Source organism: Abrus precatorius, unplaced genomic scaffold (assembly GCF_003935025.1).
Source record: "Abrus precatorius isolate BTA unplaced genomic scaffold, Abrus_2018 Scaffold5, whole genome shotgun sequence".
Lineage (NCBI taxonomy): Eukaryota > Viridiplantae > Streptophyta > Magnoliopsida > Fabales > Fabaceae > Abrus > Abrus precatorius.
In genome coordinates this window covers 10,442,387-10,459,893 of record NW_020874395.1, presented here as the reverse complement: position 1 = coordinate 10,459,893, position 17,507 = coordinate 10,442,387, and the positions used below count along the sequence as shown (strand labels likewise).

At 31.5% G+C, this 17,507-nt stretch overlaps 1 protein-coding gene across 5 annotated transcripts; it reads left to right on the top strand.

Annotated features, from left to right (window-relative positions):
- Positions 1–3,366: 3,366 nt before the first annotated feature.
- LOC113867641 lies at positions 3,367–13,271 on the top strand. 5 transcript variants are annotated; one of them, XM_027503050.1, is made up of 11 exons: positions 3,372–3,497; positions 4,566–4,620; positions 7,249–7,461; positions 7,956–8,092; positions 8,245–8,289; positions 8,371–8,424; positions 9,602–9,706; positions 9,809–10,012; positions 11,233–11,318; positions 11,770–12,728; positions 12,853–13,271. In XM_027503050.1, exons 3-11 carry the CDS (start codon positions 7,290–7,292, stop codon positions 13,104–13,106), a joined length of 2,016 nt encoding a protein of 671 aa, XP_027358851.1. In that variant the 5' UTR covers positions 3,372–3,497; positions 4,566–4,620; positions 7,249–7,289; the 3' UTR covers positions 13,107–13,271. The 5 variants fall into 5 exon arrangements, with proteins under 5 accessions (XP_027358849.1, XP_027358851.1, XP_027358850.1 ...); XM_027503049.1 differs by having other exon boundaries at positions 7,249–7,482; positions 11,239–11,318; XM_027503047.1 differs by having other exon boundaries at positions 7,249–7,482.
- Positions 13,272–17,507: the final 4,236 nt, after the last annotated feature.

Genomic DNA, 17,507 nt, shown 5'->3' with positions numbered 1-17,507 from the left:
TAATTTCTTTAACAAAGAGTGAGAAAATAATTATGTTTATATTACTAATAATAAATAACAAATAATCACCGATATATATTTGATCTGTTATAAGTTTATATGATAAATATATAGAAATTAGATTATTAATTTTGTCTAAATTTATTTTATAATTTTTTAATAATAAAAATTTTAAAATTTAATATTATAAATTATTTTATGCATTGCACGAGAGTCCATTAAACAGAAATATATTCATTAAGCAATCATATATTAAAATTATCTATGTATTATCTAACTTATATTTATTGAAATAGTTAGAAATAGTGAGTATATTTACCTTATTTAATTATTTTTTACATAAAAAATAAGAAAACAACAAAATTTATTTTAATAAAGAAAATAATTTTTGTACTAACTAATTGTCAATTGTAAAAATAAAAGTTAACAAGAATTCACTCACTACAAATGTGCCTAATAAATATATGTTTTAAGTAAAAATTATTGACAAAACATACATTATTGCATTATATATCATACATTATTAATAAATAGAAAAATAATTATATGACAAAATAACAACACTTACTTTTATAATTATAAGAATCTTAGTTTATTTATATTATTCTAAAATAATATGATCAAAATGTATTTTATTTGAATAGTAAAAAATAATTAATATATTTATATTATTAAATTAATTTCTTTAACAAAGAGTGAGAAAATAATTATGTTTATATTAATAATGATAAATAATAGATAATCATCGATATATATTTGATCTGTTATATATTTATATAATAAATATATGCAAATTAAATTATTAATTTTGTCTAAATTTATTTTATAATTTTTTAATAATAAAAATTTTAAAATTTAATATTATAAATTATTCCGTACATTGCACGAGGGTCTATTAAACACGAATATATTCTTTAAGCAGTCATATATTAAAGTTATCTACCTGTTATCCAACTTATATTTATTGAAATAGTTAAAAATAATAAGTATTTTTATTTTATTTAATTAAATTTTCACATAAAAAAAAAGAAAATAACAAAATTTATCTTAATAGTCAAAATAATTTTTATATTGACTAACTACCAATTATAAAAACAAAAGTTAACGAGAATTCACTTACTACATATGTGTCTAATAAATATATATTTTAAGTAAAAATCATCAATAAAATATACATTATTAATAAATAAAAAAATAATTTTATAACAAAATAACAATGCTTACTTTAATAATCATAATAATCTTAGTTTATTTATAGTATACTAAAATAATGTGATTAAAATATATTTTATTTGAATAATAAAAAATAATTAATATATTTATATTGTTAAATTAATTTCTTTAATGAGAAAATAATTATATTTTTATTAATAATAATAAATAACACCAATATATTTTTATCTATTATATGTTTATATGATAAATACATACAAATTAAATTATTAAATAATTTAAATTTATTTTATAATTTTTAATAATAAAAATTTTAAAATTTAATAATATAAATTATTCCGTGCATTGCACGGTCCAAACTAATATATATATATATATATTAAGCACCATTTGCTTGGTGGGTGTACTGTGAACTTCCTTTCTTGGATGTTTACGTAGCCATAGTTTCGGTGTTGCATGGCTTTTATTAATTCCATTGATTGCATTGGATTTTCTCTTAAATTTAAATTTATTTGTCGTAATCACTATCTTTACACTTGATTTCAACCAAATTATTGGTCTTGAATTATGATATGTTTTTGTTTGGTTTTTCACCTTATACAACATTTGTTATCCAATATTTACCATACTATATATGATGATTGAATGGATCCCTGCTCTCTCTCCTTTATTCTCAACCACAATGTCATCATTTTTGTTACTAATACTTTCTTTCATGATTGCTCGAGGAAGGTTGGTCTTGTCATCTGTTGGTGCTTTCTCCAAATTTATGTTAGTTAAATAATTTATTGTTACATGTCCATTATACCCACAATTAGTGTGTAGGCCCTCAAATTCAATCTGATACCAATAGTCTTAGACAGAGGCGGATAAACTTTACAAAGACTTATAATCTTATGTTAAAATTTAGCTATATATGCAATTTAACTTTTTCAAAAGCTTTGTCATTTAACTTACGCAAAAGTTAAAATACGTAATTTGATTTTAACTTGTAGGCAAAGTTTAATTTATTTTATCTTAATTTTTTTCTTGTACGTGCTTGTAAAAGAGTTTATTCACGTTAATCCTTAATTTTAGTTTCTATATAATTAGCTACATTATATCAATATTCACACACACAATCTCCATCAAATATAATATAACAAGTTTTTCCATTGCTATTGAAAGGGCTAACAGTAAACTCTCATCATAATATACCAAACTCCGACTATGAAAATGTTTCTAAACCTTTGTTCTTTCAGTCTTAATTGAAATGGCTACAAACTTTAGAGACCAATCCCTTTTAGACAATCAGTCATAAAAGATTATTGAAAGATTATTACTAATGAAAATCTGAACATAAAAACCATGCAAATATATATATGATATTCAACCTCCAGTTTGGCTTCCCCTGTACTCAATCTTGTTCATCTCCTTAATTAATTGTAGAAAAAGCCAAAAATTCCACCCTTCCATTTCCACCGCCTTGTCACAATTTTGGAGTTATTTTGCAGTAGTTTTATTCCACAGTAAAAGCACGTACTAATGACAATTTTGTAAGATGTATCTGTTATCACTTTTAAATGCTATATTATGTCCCTTTATAATATTACTTTCTTTTTTTTATAATTATATTAATAGTAAGAATATTTTATATAAAAATGTTTTAAATTGGAATAACAATAAATACATAAAAGTGATAATAAATACTGACTACAAATTAAGATAAACGTTAATAAGTACTCAAATAGTTGAAAATATTGTATTTTTAGGATTTTTAATGCATTATAATATATTTTTTAATAAAAAATATTTTTAATTTTTTAACTAATTTCTTGCTCTCTCTGTATATAATACTGGTTAATAAAAATCAAAATAATTTAATTTTTTATTTAAAAATAAATAAAATAAAAGTATTTTTTTTAAATCACAGATATTTTCTGCTGGTAAAAATATCGCATATCAAGACAATAAGACATTAATTTTACAATTAAAAATTAATTGAGCAAATAAATTTCATTTAATTTATGAATTTCTTCCATGGACAGGCCAAGCCAGTTGGCATATTATTTTACAACTCACAATTCATTCTCCCAAACACTTTTTTTTTTTTTTTATAAATTTCATTTTATTTTCATTCTTACATATATTTGTTATTTCATACATCTCTCTCACTCTCTCTTTCTCTCTCAACCTTCTCGCTGATCGCTTTCTCGTCTTTTCTCGCCGATTTTCCTTCCCGCCAAACACTCTCTCTTCCCTTCTCCGCCGCCGCTTCTCATTCCTCTGATCCTCCGAGATTCTCCTCCTTCTCCGCGCCCTCTTTTCCTCTGCATTTCTATCAGGTACGTGATCCACTCTCACTCTACTCAATCTTCTCCAACTCCCTCACAGATCACCTTTTTCCCCATCCTTTTCTCTTAATGTTTTATTTTCGATTTGTTTTGAAATATTCAGTGTTTTGATAACCTAGGATGAAAGAGGAACTTGAATATGTGAACTAATTCCTTTTTCTTTTTTTTTTGGTTCAGTTTTATATATTTCTTAATGTCGGTTTGTGAAGGATCGTCGATGCTTGTGTTTGGCTCATTTAATCGTAGTTTAAATCTCAAGGTTATGTTTATTGGTTGTGTCGATCAATGCAGAGGAGAATAATCTGAGCTGTCACCGTTTTACATTTCCGTTTTTTTATTAACCTTAAATGAAAAGAAAATAACAGAGATTATAGCGCGGTGTGTGTATCTGTCGATTGCGATTAGATTTAGTGTTTAATTTTATATGGCATGTGGCAATTTTTTTTGTTTTGAAAATTTAAGTTGAATCTAATAATGTTGGACCTAAAATAAAAATCGGTTGATGTAGAAGTGAGAAATACTTGACCTGTGTGTGCTTTGAAATCCGTAAATGATTAGCTTGCTGATAAGTGAAGTGACCTTATTTTGGTGTTATTGGTTCTAGCCAGGGGATGTAGTTTTTGTTTTTAATTCATTGGAAATACAGTTGCTGTTGTAACCTTAAATTGTTGCAGGCTTGGAGCCGTTGGTTGATAAATGGTGCACCGTGCACTAATTTACATGTCTAAATTGTTGCTATTATTATGGTACATATGATTTGTGTGCGGAGTCAGAAAAATGAGATCCTTTTTGCTAAATTCCATTCCATGGTCCGTTACCGTTATGTCCATGTGCAAGAACGAATAATTTCTGAACTTTTTGTTGAGTTTGTCTTTTTGTTGTATTTTAACCTGTTTTGGCTCTTGTCATTTGTGAATACGCTCAAGTTATTCTACAATGGACATATCTGTCCCACTCCCACCCAACTTTAACAATTGTGCAGATGTGGTGACCAGGGTTCTATGTTTGTGTGTTCACCCTACTCAAGTCTTGTTGTATTCTTTTAATCTGTTTGTTCAGTAGTAGTGGACTTGTGGTTGATAATAGCTCAGGAAGCCTTTTCAGAGTTGTGGAGGTAGGTGAATTTTGGGTTTAGATATAATGCTGCTTGTCAAGCTTCAAGTTTTCAACAGTAAACTAGTGGCTTCCTTTATTGGGAGGTCTATTACTTAAAAAAAGTGTACATGCAGTCATGAGCTGCAATGATCTTGTGGATTGCACTGACGATGCTTGTTTAAGATTTCGGTTTGTAGCTAATGTAAATCATGAACATAATCTTTTATTTAGGTAACAATGGACTAATTTTCTGGTGCTTAGATTCACAACTAGATGTTAGTTGCAATTTATTTTCCCACACTTGGCAAAGCGCAATTTGTTATGGAGGCTGTTATACTTAAACTGGATGAATAAATGAGATCATGTTTGTGTCATGTTTCGCATATTGAGCTGTTAAATGGTTTGACTGCATGATATTCAGTTTGTAAACTTTTTCATATATATAAAAACTGTACAGAAACAATTCAGGGAAATTGTTTTCATTTAATAGTCTCTTTTGGAAAGCTAATTATGTACAATAATACATTAATTATGACACTTGTCCGCCGCACTGTACAACATACAAAACACATTAGAAAGCTGCTGCAAGTCTTTGTTGGGTCGGGCTAAGTTGCAGTAACTTTAATTAGGATTGCCTCCTGTCCTACTGACATCCCCCCTCAAATTGATGCAGCTAATCAGGAATCATTAATTTGCCTATGAGAAATTAATGACAATGTTGTGGTATTGCTTTGGTAAAAGACATCAACAAGTTGAAGATCTGGGCGATGTACAGAAGCGAGATAACATGACTGTCAAAAAATTCATGAATAGAATGACAATTCACACCTTAATATGCTTGGTGTGCACATGGAAAACCACATTAGTGCCAATTGGAATAGCACTGGTATTATTTGCATAGAGAGATTATATTGAGAAAATTCTAGCTTAGCCAATAAATCACAAAGCCTAATGATCTTAGAACAAGCAGTAGACATAACACAATATTCAAACTTGTTTGAAGACTTGGATGCTCACATTTGTTTCTTACTTTTCCGAGGAATGAGGGGAGGCCAAGGATCATACACCACTTATAAACAAAGCACCACGTCTAAAGGAAACCAGCCCTATCAACATCACTGTAACCAAACAATTGAAGGGATGATGCATCTGAAAAAAATAATCCATTACTTGAAGCACCTCTCATATAGCGAATAATATTATTAACAATAGCCAAATGGAGTTGTTTAGGGGTTTGCATAAACTGGCTAACTTGTTGAACAACAAAGAAATGTTAGAAAGAGTTTCACCCTTTTCGTGATAATATTTCATCTTGACCTCTCAAGGCATGTCAACTAGAGAAGTAGATTGAAGGCTATGAAAATAGATCTAGGCCAATTTAGGTAAATTTCTAGATAAATACTTATAGGAGAAAAAAATAAAGATGTGATCTGAATAAACCCTAAACCATAAAGAACATAAGCTGATATTAATTTATGGCAGGGATTTGAATTAACTTTACTGTTTTATAGAGTAAACATCTCTGTATAATCTACCCCATATTTTTGTTTGTTGCCAAGAGCAATCATCTAAGCCATATAATACTCTAGAGAATCATTGGAATTAAGCTTCACATACATCCACTTGCACCCAAAGGATTTAATACTAGGAGGGCCGAGGGCCTGGATCAATATCTCGAAGCTTGCATGGCTTGTTCCCAACATGCATGGTTAATTTTTTTAGCATAACAAGTAGGGCAAGAATGCTAGATAAAGTGACATTGAGAGAAGTGTGTGGGAATACATATTTGGTGGATGAGAGACACAAGCAGATCTTCTAGGTGCTGGTGGCACACACAATGGTGGTGGGTCAATGTTGGGAGTGGGTAACGGTGGGTGATGTCTCATATGCACAACATCTGGTATGAAATGCTCAATAGAACAAGGACAACACTGAAGTTAGGAAGCATAATGAGCCTTAGAAGATCTTCCGGTCTTTTCTCATTTCATATATATAGAAATTCTATTAAAACAATTCAGGGGAATCTTTCCGGATTACAAATGAGATTCTCTCTTATTCCTTTGAGCTGTGCAATCTATTATTGGAAACTTCATCATGTACAATAAATATGTAAAATATGACACTTGTCTGCTGCACTGCACACAACACAAAACCTTTTACAAAACTACCTCATGGCTTTAATGGGCCCTGGGCACAAGTTGCAGTAGCCCTAATTAGGATTTGTGCCTGTACCCCGTGATCATCTCATATGATGCAGCGTGATATTTTGGAGATATGCTATTTCGTCTGATCTGGACGCTAGTTTAAAAATTTTAACTTTTCAACCAAGGGTCCAGGTCTTGGGGGTGAAAGAAGCAGGAAAAATTTATGCTACTCTCACATTTCCGTAGGTTTCTAAGATACTTTTAGGGAATGGAATCATGTTTTTTACTCTGACATTGATCTATCAATTGACAGGAATATTTTTATTTTGGTAATAATCAGGGAAATTCCCTGCTTCAAATAAACAAATGTGTTGTTTCATGTCTTGACAACTTTTACTTGTTTGCTGGAAATTCAGTTTTTCAAATAAGCAACGTTTCATCTTTTTTCCTTGTGATATTACATTTAGCTTGATTTACATGTATTACATTATACTTTTCTGCAGGTGGTCTAGAAAAATTGCTTAGTAAGCTTTTGTGTGAATAGATGCCAGTTACAAAACTCAAAGTCTCTGACACACCAGATGTCATGAAAACAGAAGACAGAATAGATACCATAATTAAACAGGCAATTGGCAGAGAACCTGTCCTTTCTTTTCCAAGGGCCAGTGAAAGCCCTGTACAGTGGATTCAATTACTCCATGCTTTAGATCAGCAAGGTGTTAACAATTCTTTTTCAGGTTTGATTATTGATATTTTTGGAAGGTTCATTTTCAAAAGCATTAAAGCAATACCCATTTGAATACATTGGATGTTAATTGAATTGAAGCATATGCATTAATCATGTGATATGTATAGGATGCCTGTATGTATAGCATCTGCATTAGTTTAGAGTCTTTAGACTACTGCTTCCTTTGTGTTGTCTTATTCAAAGATGAGAGTTATATCATATATGTACAATGTATCACAAATAACTTTTGGGCCTGTTATAGGTACATTTTGGGTTCGTTTGTTTTAAAATTGGGTAGAATTAATTTTGATAGAATTAATGTTCAACTGTTGAATGTAATTGTGATGTGTGTTAAAGCTGATCTTAACCATAAATTTTGATTAGAATGCTTGTGATGGTTGAAGTAATTGATATTGAGTCTAAAACAAACAGGCCCTCAATTGAAGCCATTTATTCTGATATCACTTCTCATTCACTTGACAGAATTTCCAGGGTGGCCTTTGCTCTCTCCTCTGAAGGTTCAGTTGCAGAAGTGTGACAAGTGTTCCAGAGAGTTTTGCTCTTCAATTAACTATAGAAGACATATACGTGTACACCACCGGTTGAAAAAGCTTGATAAGGTATCATTTAGATCTCACAAATAATGATATCTGTTCTCTTTGTTTGTGCATTAACCCTTATGTGTTTTCTTCATGATATACTTAGATAGCAGCTTATTTGTTTCTTTTCCTTGTCATCCTTATGTTTTTCTGATGCTGTTTAGGCATCGCAGGATTATACAAAAACTAGGGATCTTCTAGGAGCTTATTGGGATAAGGTAATATTTCATCACTGTTAAATTTACACGTGAATAAGTCAACTTGTTTTAATGTGTTGATTTTATTCATAATTTGTATAGCTCTCTGTAGAAGAAGCAAAGGAAGTTGTATCGTTTGAAAATGTGATGCTGGAGGTAAAATCACGTTGCTCCTTACATTATTAAGTTATTTGAACATGAAGTTATTTTAATGTTAATCATGCATACTGTTTATATGCCAAATATATTGGGAGAGATGAAACCAAGGGAGTATGGTAAAATTAAACATCTCATCTTTCATCCACTTCTCATGCGTACTTTTTAATTATGACAAACTGAGTACTTGTGATAGTTTATAGCTCCGAAGTCTTGAAATTCTGCCACAGATATACTATTTTTTTATTTACATCTATTTGTACCTCGACTACTTTCCTGATCATACCTATACATTTTTATTGTTCTTGCTAATTGCTATATTGATTAACAAAATCCATTACCCGATCATTCTCCGTGTGATTGGAAAATTATAGTTTCCTTTTCAAATGTGAATGTGCGTTTTACAACTTATCCATCCTTTTGTTTTGCAATTAAATATATTTTTTTAGAAGAAATTTTTATTAGATATAAAAGAGAAAAAAATCAGGGGGAGCATAAGAAATCATTTAAAGAAGAGTGTAAATGCTAAAAATGACTACAAATCTATCTGCTCTGGGTGTGAGTGTTTGTTGTTGGAACTGAAAACTCATCTTTTAAGGGTTTAGGGTTTAAAAGGTTTTGGTAAAAAGTAAGGAGAGTAAAACTTTTTGGCTGTGTATAATTTGCGTGGTTCTCTGGGTGAGTATAAAAAAAAAAAAAAAAGAATTCTATTAGGGACACAATGCTACCCATAACCTGAAAAATGTTGCTCCAGGGAAACTAGTCACCTTATGGTGCAAGAATAAGTGGCCTATACTGTCTCTGAGCTTGATCTGCATATAAGACAAACACATGTTGGGAGAAAGAATAGCATGGGGTTTCAAATTTGCTGCAAGATTGTATTGTTAAGCCCTGCTGTCCAAACAAAAGACTATGCTTTAGAGGGAGATTTGGATTTCCAAATTGTTTTCTCAATACTTAATTTTTAAATAGTAGGAGTGCAAGTTAGGAACGAAACAAAACATTTATGAAACACCCCTGCCAATGTTGGCTCAAAAAGCCAGTATATGTCCTAAGCATGATGCAGATGCACACATCTTTTGTAGTTTCTCTTATTTTCTGCTCTTACTATCTTTCACATTTCCTATTTTCCCTAAATTAATCTAAATATCTTGCTTTTCCTCATTGACAATGCTAGGAAGTTCAGGGTTCTTCAATATTAAATGCTCTGACAAGTCTTGTTCGAAAACAAGGATTTTCTCCACTTCCACAGTATTATCTGAGGGCTGGTGCTGCCCTTTTGGTAAGCAGTTTTATGATCCAATTTTCGATTAGTTTTTATTGTTAAATTTTTTTAAATATAAATCTTTGGTATATTAATGCAATATATATAAATTGTTTGCAGGATATTGTTCAATCTAAACCTTCCAGTTTCCCTATATCTTCCCAGGAGTTGTTCAGTACCCTTGATGATGCTAGTGAAAAAACATGTTTATGGGGAACGGCAGTGTCAATGCAAAGATATGTTTTTGATGGAGAGGCTGGAAAAATTGGTCTTGAACCAAAAAACCTAGTTGCTTGCACAAGTTTCTTGTTAGAACAGAAATTGGTAATTGTTTTCCATTACTTAAAATTATGTTCATAACTTCATATACTTCTTCTCCCCCCCCTCTTTTCTATCTTTAAGCCTAAAAGCTTGCTTGTAAGGTGACAATTGCTTAAGACTTTATAAGAATTACTTTGACCATATTTGTATTCAATGTTTTTAAACACACTCCTTGATGCATAGGTTTGCACATATGGAGCATGGAAATTGTAGGTCTGATTTTTTTATTTATATTGCACTGGAAAAGTTGTTGAACCATGAGATTGCATTAGAATATTTACTGGACTAAGCTAATTGCACTAGAAAAATCTAAGGGGTTTGGTTGAGATTTTTAAGTCAGGATGACCTAATATTAGATTACATTGGATTTTTGATATCATCTTGAATTGGGCTTGGCCTAACTCAACCCTAAAAGTTACCTTGTAAGATGAGGATTGCCTAAGCCTTTTATTAATACTTTGGTTATATTTATAGTTGGTATGGGATTTCAACAGTTTCAAAAGGTTTGTTTGTTATACAATGCCTGGTGTTAGTCTGTTAGATAATAATAAGTTCTGCACTCGTGGATTAACAACGATTAAAGGTACATTAGGAAAATGACTTTTAAAGTCTACCTAGCCTAAGACATTTTAGACAAAGAAGTCATTCAAGCTTGAAGTCACTCTTCCAATTTTGGATCAGGCCCACATTTAAAATCTTAATACCTTGGAAAGTTGGAGGTAGATCAGGTGTCTGCTCAGAAATACGGGAAACATTGTTACATCACTGGGAAGGTTGTGCCACTAGACATATGATCATGCTATCCTGCTTCCATAATCATTATCATGGAAAGTATCCTGATAGTGGATGACGTGCACTTTGTTGTCCACACTTCTATCTTGGGTTGAGAGTTCACCAATTTATATGTATACATGAATATCCCTTTTCCTTGTACACTCAAAGAAGAGAGATAAGTTAAAAGACAAGTAGAGAGGGAAAATCAATGTGGAACAGTTTTTCAGAATCAAGGGCTGCTGAAAATCTCTCTTGATAATTGACTCATGAGTCCTGCTCATGTCAGATTTATTTAAATTTGTAGAGAACAGAAGGTCCTAGCATAACTTGCTCATAAAATACAATACATCAAAGTCTCTATGTATTACTACAAACCAAAATGCTTGGTTTCCCAAATTGATTCTTTCTGTTGTAATCATGATGAATATGATGAGCTTTCATTCACTTAGGTGAAGGCATGGCTTGCTGACAAGGATGCTGAAGCATTGAAATGCCAGAAGCAATTGGTGGAGGAGGAAGAAGCTGCTCAGAAAAGGTACCAGGTTGAGTTTGAGCAATACAATAAAAGTCTAGTTTTGAAAAACTAAAATCATCTGAATTGAATGAAATTTAGGATATAGATTGGAACACGAGAAACCCTTTTTATGGTTTTGTTTTGTGAAACGAGATTCATTCCCACAATAAACCTGTATAGCTAAGAAACACAAAGCAGAACCTAATGCTATTTTGGTTGATAGGCCCTTGCATCATCGACCTGAACTCTCATCATAGTTTCCGTAAATTTAACGTAGCATGTGATTGCCTTTAAAATGGTTTTCATTTAATTTTCTCATATTGCTTTTGAATTGTATAGTACTACTGTAACTTCTAATGAACTATTATAATAAATCATGCGCTACATTAATCTTGAATGAAGCTTATACTCTTGAAAACTGTTCATGTATGGATGGTAGGACTTATTATATAATAATCCACTCTGTTTATAGACAAGCTGAGATTTTGGAGAGGAAGCGCCAGAAGAAGCTTAGACAAAAAGAACAGAAGGCTAGGGAACAAAGAGGCAAGGATGAGACAGAAATTAAAGGGAATACTGCCAGTACTGTAAAGGCTTTATCACCTGAAGAAGCATCTTTGGATACATACAATTTTCCGGAAAATGCACTTTCACACGTACCTTTCCAATGCCCTGAAACTAGTGAAGGAATAGATGGAGAAACAGATACTCATTCAGGGTATGAATTTGTCACTGATCAGAATATTGGGAGACAGTCAGCGCATGGTCAGAATCATCAGCACATAGCAGTTGCCAGATGGCAGCAGGGGCTGCCAAAATCACAGTGGGCTGTAGCCAATGCTTTGCATACAAATCAAAATTCTCAAATTTCAAAAGTTGATTTGATTCAAAAACATGGAACCCACCGTGATAGTAGTAAAGTATGGAGTCGAAAACCTAAGACAGAAATTGACAAGGTGGTTTTAAAAACCATTATTGAGGGAGAATCCAACCAAGTTAAGAATCATGAAGTTTTGATAGGATCTATATCTGTTAACCTTGGCAATTCCAACCAATTAGAGGGTAATATGGTGGCTTCCCAAGAGGACTGCATGGTTGAGAATGTGGCCAAGCAGAATAGTTTTCAGGATAAGCCCACAAAACCTGATTTTGTCACATGTGGCAATAATCGGTTAACAGTTAAGTGTTGGAGGCCAGTTAGCCGGCTTGAAACTAAAGATCCATCTCCAGTTCAAAGAGGTGAAACAGATGTTGATGCACTTCATGGAAATGGAGGTGGTCAAAACTTGTCAGGTCCAAGTTGTTTAGGGTTGTGCTCTGTAGATGGTAATGATATTGGTTTTGAAAACGATTTCTCCCATCTAGAGGGCAGAGTGGATCCAGGGAGCTTACGGTTTTCCAGCTGTGCTGCAAAAGCTTTTCTTGCACAAAGTAAGCTTTGTCACTTCATGCAGTTGTCATGGTTACTTCTATTTTACTGATAGTGCGATTAAATGCTTGACTTGGTCTTTAATTTATTTTCCCTGATTAAAAATTTAAAACAATTCTCATGCAGGATGGAAAGAAGCAATCTTATCAGATCATGTAACATTGGTTGTTTCCCATGACTCTGAACCTCCGGGGTGCCAGGAGATACAGGATTTTAAAATAGCTGAATGTCAATCTTCTGATGTTGATAAATGCAACATTCCCGCAATTGCAGAGAACACGTTGCCTGGAACCACCAGAGTTACTAAATCCAAACCCAGGTTGAAGTCTGAAAAAGGAACCAAGATCAAGTATATTCCTAAACGGATGACAACTACCTAATATTAAAGAAGAAAGTAGATTAGTTAGTTATACAGATATATAGAGTTTGACTTGTTGCCAATTAATATTGTTAGCAGAGGTTTCCAGTTTTACCAGGTCTTCTGTCGGAATGCTGAAAGTAGGTTTTGCTGGAAATTTTTTTTTATATCCTTAGATTCTTTTTACTTGTGGGATTACTATCAATTTTTTTTTGTGTAATAATTTTGTTTAAATTCCTAAAGGTCAAATTTTTTTTTTCTTTGGGTGCCTTGGTCATCGTCTTTATTAGACAAGATCTTTTCATCTTCCAACATTGTCTAAATTTTGCCTGCAATAACCCTATTACTTGAGATGATTCAATGATTCCAAGTTTGTTTAGCCTTACCACTTTCTTTCCTCTCCTTCCAAAATTGTCTAAATTTTGCTAGTAATAACCCTATTACTTGAGATGATTCAATGATTCCAAATTTCTTTGGCTTTACCATTTTCTTGCTTTGCTGTTTCAGCGCAGCGTGTAAAAGGTCAAGAAGATATATAGTGATGTAGTTATCCTTAATATAAAAATATTAATATTTTTTATTTACAGTATTATTATAATTACATAATTTTAACCCTTTTATTTAAATAGAAGCATATAAATTATATGTATCAAACATGTTGCATATACAATTAATTTGAGGATGTTTTAAAAATTTGGTATAGATATTTACCAATTATGAGAATTTATAATGTAGTGATATTTTTTTATAAAATCTTTTTTCTAATGAAGTGACAGTTAATCTCAATATTTAGTCTTTTCATAGAAAAATAGATTTAATAGTATATAAATCTGTTTAATTATTGCAAATAAGTTTTAAATCTTAATATTTTGAATAATTGTTTAAGCAAGATAAATTTACAAATGATTAAAGTTATGGTTCAATATTCTACTTTAGACCTTTCAACTATACTTTACTCCTTATTTTTCTTAGAAATTATATTTCTATTGAAAAGGATGCAATAGCTAGATATAGGCTTCACATCATTAAGTAATCTTACCCAATTTATATTTGAGTACCCCATAACCTAAGTATGTCGTTTGTCTTCATATAAGAGACTTTTTCTTGGAGCTCCTTTAATATACTTTAGAATATGAATTACTACATTTCAATGTGTGTCACAAAAAAAGTTAAGAAACTAATTTACTACACTAACTTTAAAAGAGATGTATGGGTGAGTAATTATGAGATAGTTTAATTTTCCAACAAATTTTTTATACCTTTTTCGATTTGAAAGTGGCTCCTATTGACTTGGCAAAAGTTTGGTATTAGGATCTATAAGAGTATCAATAGGTTTGACTTCCATCAATCCTATTTCTCCTAGGATATCTAATGCATATTTCCTTTGAAAAACTACAACACTACTCTTAGATTGTGCCACCTCAATCCTCAAAAAGTATCGCAATTTGCTAAGATTTTTGGTTTGAAAGTAATAAAAAAGGTATTGTTTTACATGTTCAATGCCATAGTGATCACTTCCTTTAATGACACTGCTATTTACATACACAAGTAAATATAACTCGAGGTTGAATACAATAAAAAATTGAGTGATCTGCTTCACTTTGTGTCATGTCAAACTATTGAACCACCATATTGAATTTGTCAAATTATACCCTTGGAGATTGTTTGAGACTATAAAGAGATAACTAGAGATGATAAACTAGTCTTGAAGACTCCCTTTGAGCAGCAAATTCAAGAGGTTACTTCATATAGACTTCTTTTTTAACATCACCACAAAAGAAAGCATTCTTGATATCTAAGCTGAAAAAAAAAAGGCTAATGACAAATAGCAATCATAGATATGAGTAGCTAAACAAATGTCATTTTGGCTATAAAGGAGAAAGTGTCATCATAGTTCAAACCAAATATATGTGTATAAGCTTTGGCATTCAAATGAGCCTTAAGGTGATCAATTTTACCATCAAGATCAACCTTAACCATTTAGATCCACATGCAACCAACAAGAGACTTCTCAAGAAGAAGAAAAACAAGTTCCTAAATACCACTATTTTGAAGAGCGCATATCTCATCAATCATTACTTGTTTCCAACTGAGATGAGGGAGAACATCACTTATAGACTTAGGAATAGAAATAGAGGACAAGAAAAACAAACAAGTATAATGGAAAGAGGACAAAAGTTGAAAAGTTAAAGAGATATAATGAGAAGAATTAAGAGTAAAGCATAAAGTATGAAGAGCAATGAGAGGTTTAGTCTTAGGAAGCAAGCCTAGAGGAGAAAGGGTGAGTAGCACTGAAGTAAGTCAAAGATAGGCCGATCAGACATTGGTGGTACAAAGAGGGGTTGACGACAGTTATACACCTATATAGGACGCAAACAAGGTGATTTTGGTGGAAGATAGTGAAAAGAAAGGTACATAAGCTAAAGGAGAGAAAAAAAAGGTAGACTCAGAGACTGAAACAAAAGGACTGAGTGTAAAGAAAATAATAACTTTAAAAGTTTAGGTATTTGAATTTAAATACCTCATCACAAGACTAAATTCCTCTCATAGGTGTATTTAAACTTTGCGCATTTCATTTACTTTATTTTAGCCTATTATTTCAATTGTTTTTTTTTTTTTTTTCACTTTCATCATTTGGGCCATTCCTATTCATTCTTTTAGCATCATTCTTGCAAACCATTTTGGTTGAGTCAAGACTAGAATTTCTTCAACATTAGTTGGTATGTTCAACACATGTTCTAAATAGATCTTTACCTCAAACTTGTTTTTTATTGCATAATTTGTCATTTCTAATGCATGGCTATCTTGAGTAATTGATTTTAAACCATCATCAAAATTAGACTCCTTTGTTATCTACCACATTTTTACATTTTCAAGATGTCTCACAATATGTTTTACAATTCCTAATGCCTCAAAATATGATCAAGTATCCACATCCAAATTATGAATAACATGAACCTTTCTCATTGATAATTGGGTCATGAGTTATTTACAAACTACTCCTTGTGATGGCATAGAGGGAAAAAAAAACATTATTACATATTAAAAGTGTGTATTAAGTCAATTTAGTGTTATGTCCGGTGCAACTATTAAATAATTATAATGGTCTAGAATTAAACAAAAAGGGGGGAATTTAAAAATCGAGCATGAAATTGAATAAAGACACTTGAACGAACAATCATATTTGGGAATGAATATAATAATGAAATGGAAAAACATCAAAGGAGTGAATATGGAGTGTATCTCGTAAATGTATTGCTTTGTCACTGGCCGAGAGCCTTATATATAATAACAGAGATAAAACTTTATAGCACTTTCTAATACTTTGAGTAAATTCATATGCATTTTTCTTATACTCATGTCAATTCAATCTATCAAAGCTATTATAAGAAGGACCGTAGCAATTGGATCATTGCCTAGAAGTTTTCTGATACACAGGATCCTTATAACAAGGCAAGTGTAGAGCATACTTACTTCTAGTCATGGACTAGAAGATATTCATCATAAACAAAGCTTTCAGAGAGAAGTTTAGAAAGAACTCATGATATATGAAAACACAAGTTTTATTTTTAGTTTCGTCTGCCTCTAAAGGGCAAGAGTTCCTCAATATATAGAGGATGGAAAGCAAACATAATTATTACAAGAGACAGGTTTGGATAAGAATCCCTTATCCAAACCTTTTACAAAGTGTCTTTGAGCAAGCAAACAAAGAAGAAAACTTTTAGTACATATGAGTCACACTAAAAACATAATACATAAAGATGCTTTATTACATAAAGTTGCTTTTCAGAGATTCTTCAGTCCTTGCAGATAGGCTCATGGCTAGGAGACAAATTTGGGTCACCATCAGTTCTCCATCCTTCCTGATCCACTACAGATTCGTATGGATCCTGAGAGTCTATTATTGTATCAATAGCATGTGATGATTCAACTTCACCACTAATTATGACATGACTTTCTATTTCCCAATTTTCAAAAGTAATGCTGGAAGAAATCAAAGGTGGAATTACTTGTTGGACTTTGTTCTACATATTTTGATCATAAGGATCTGGAGAGCAGATAATATCTATAGATTTTAACATTGTACATGTGGAGTTTACTTTGATCATTTCTTCCTAAGCTCCATTTTCAATATGGAGATGAGTAATCAAATCAGCCTGATGAAATTGTGGTCTTTTCAGTTTTGTTATATCCCTTATACTTCCATAAGTGTTACAAAATCTAACTTGATTTTGAGTATAGATTAATTTAGAAACTAGATGTTTGAAATAAGGTCTATGAATAATTACTACAGTAATATTTTTTGGAAACTCAAGAGGAGGTAAATTAATTTCTTTCCAAATACAGACTCTCTCCATTTCAGACTGAATGTCTTTCTTCCAACACTGAATAGGTTGGAACCAGGTTAAGAATTTACATAACA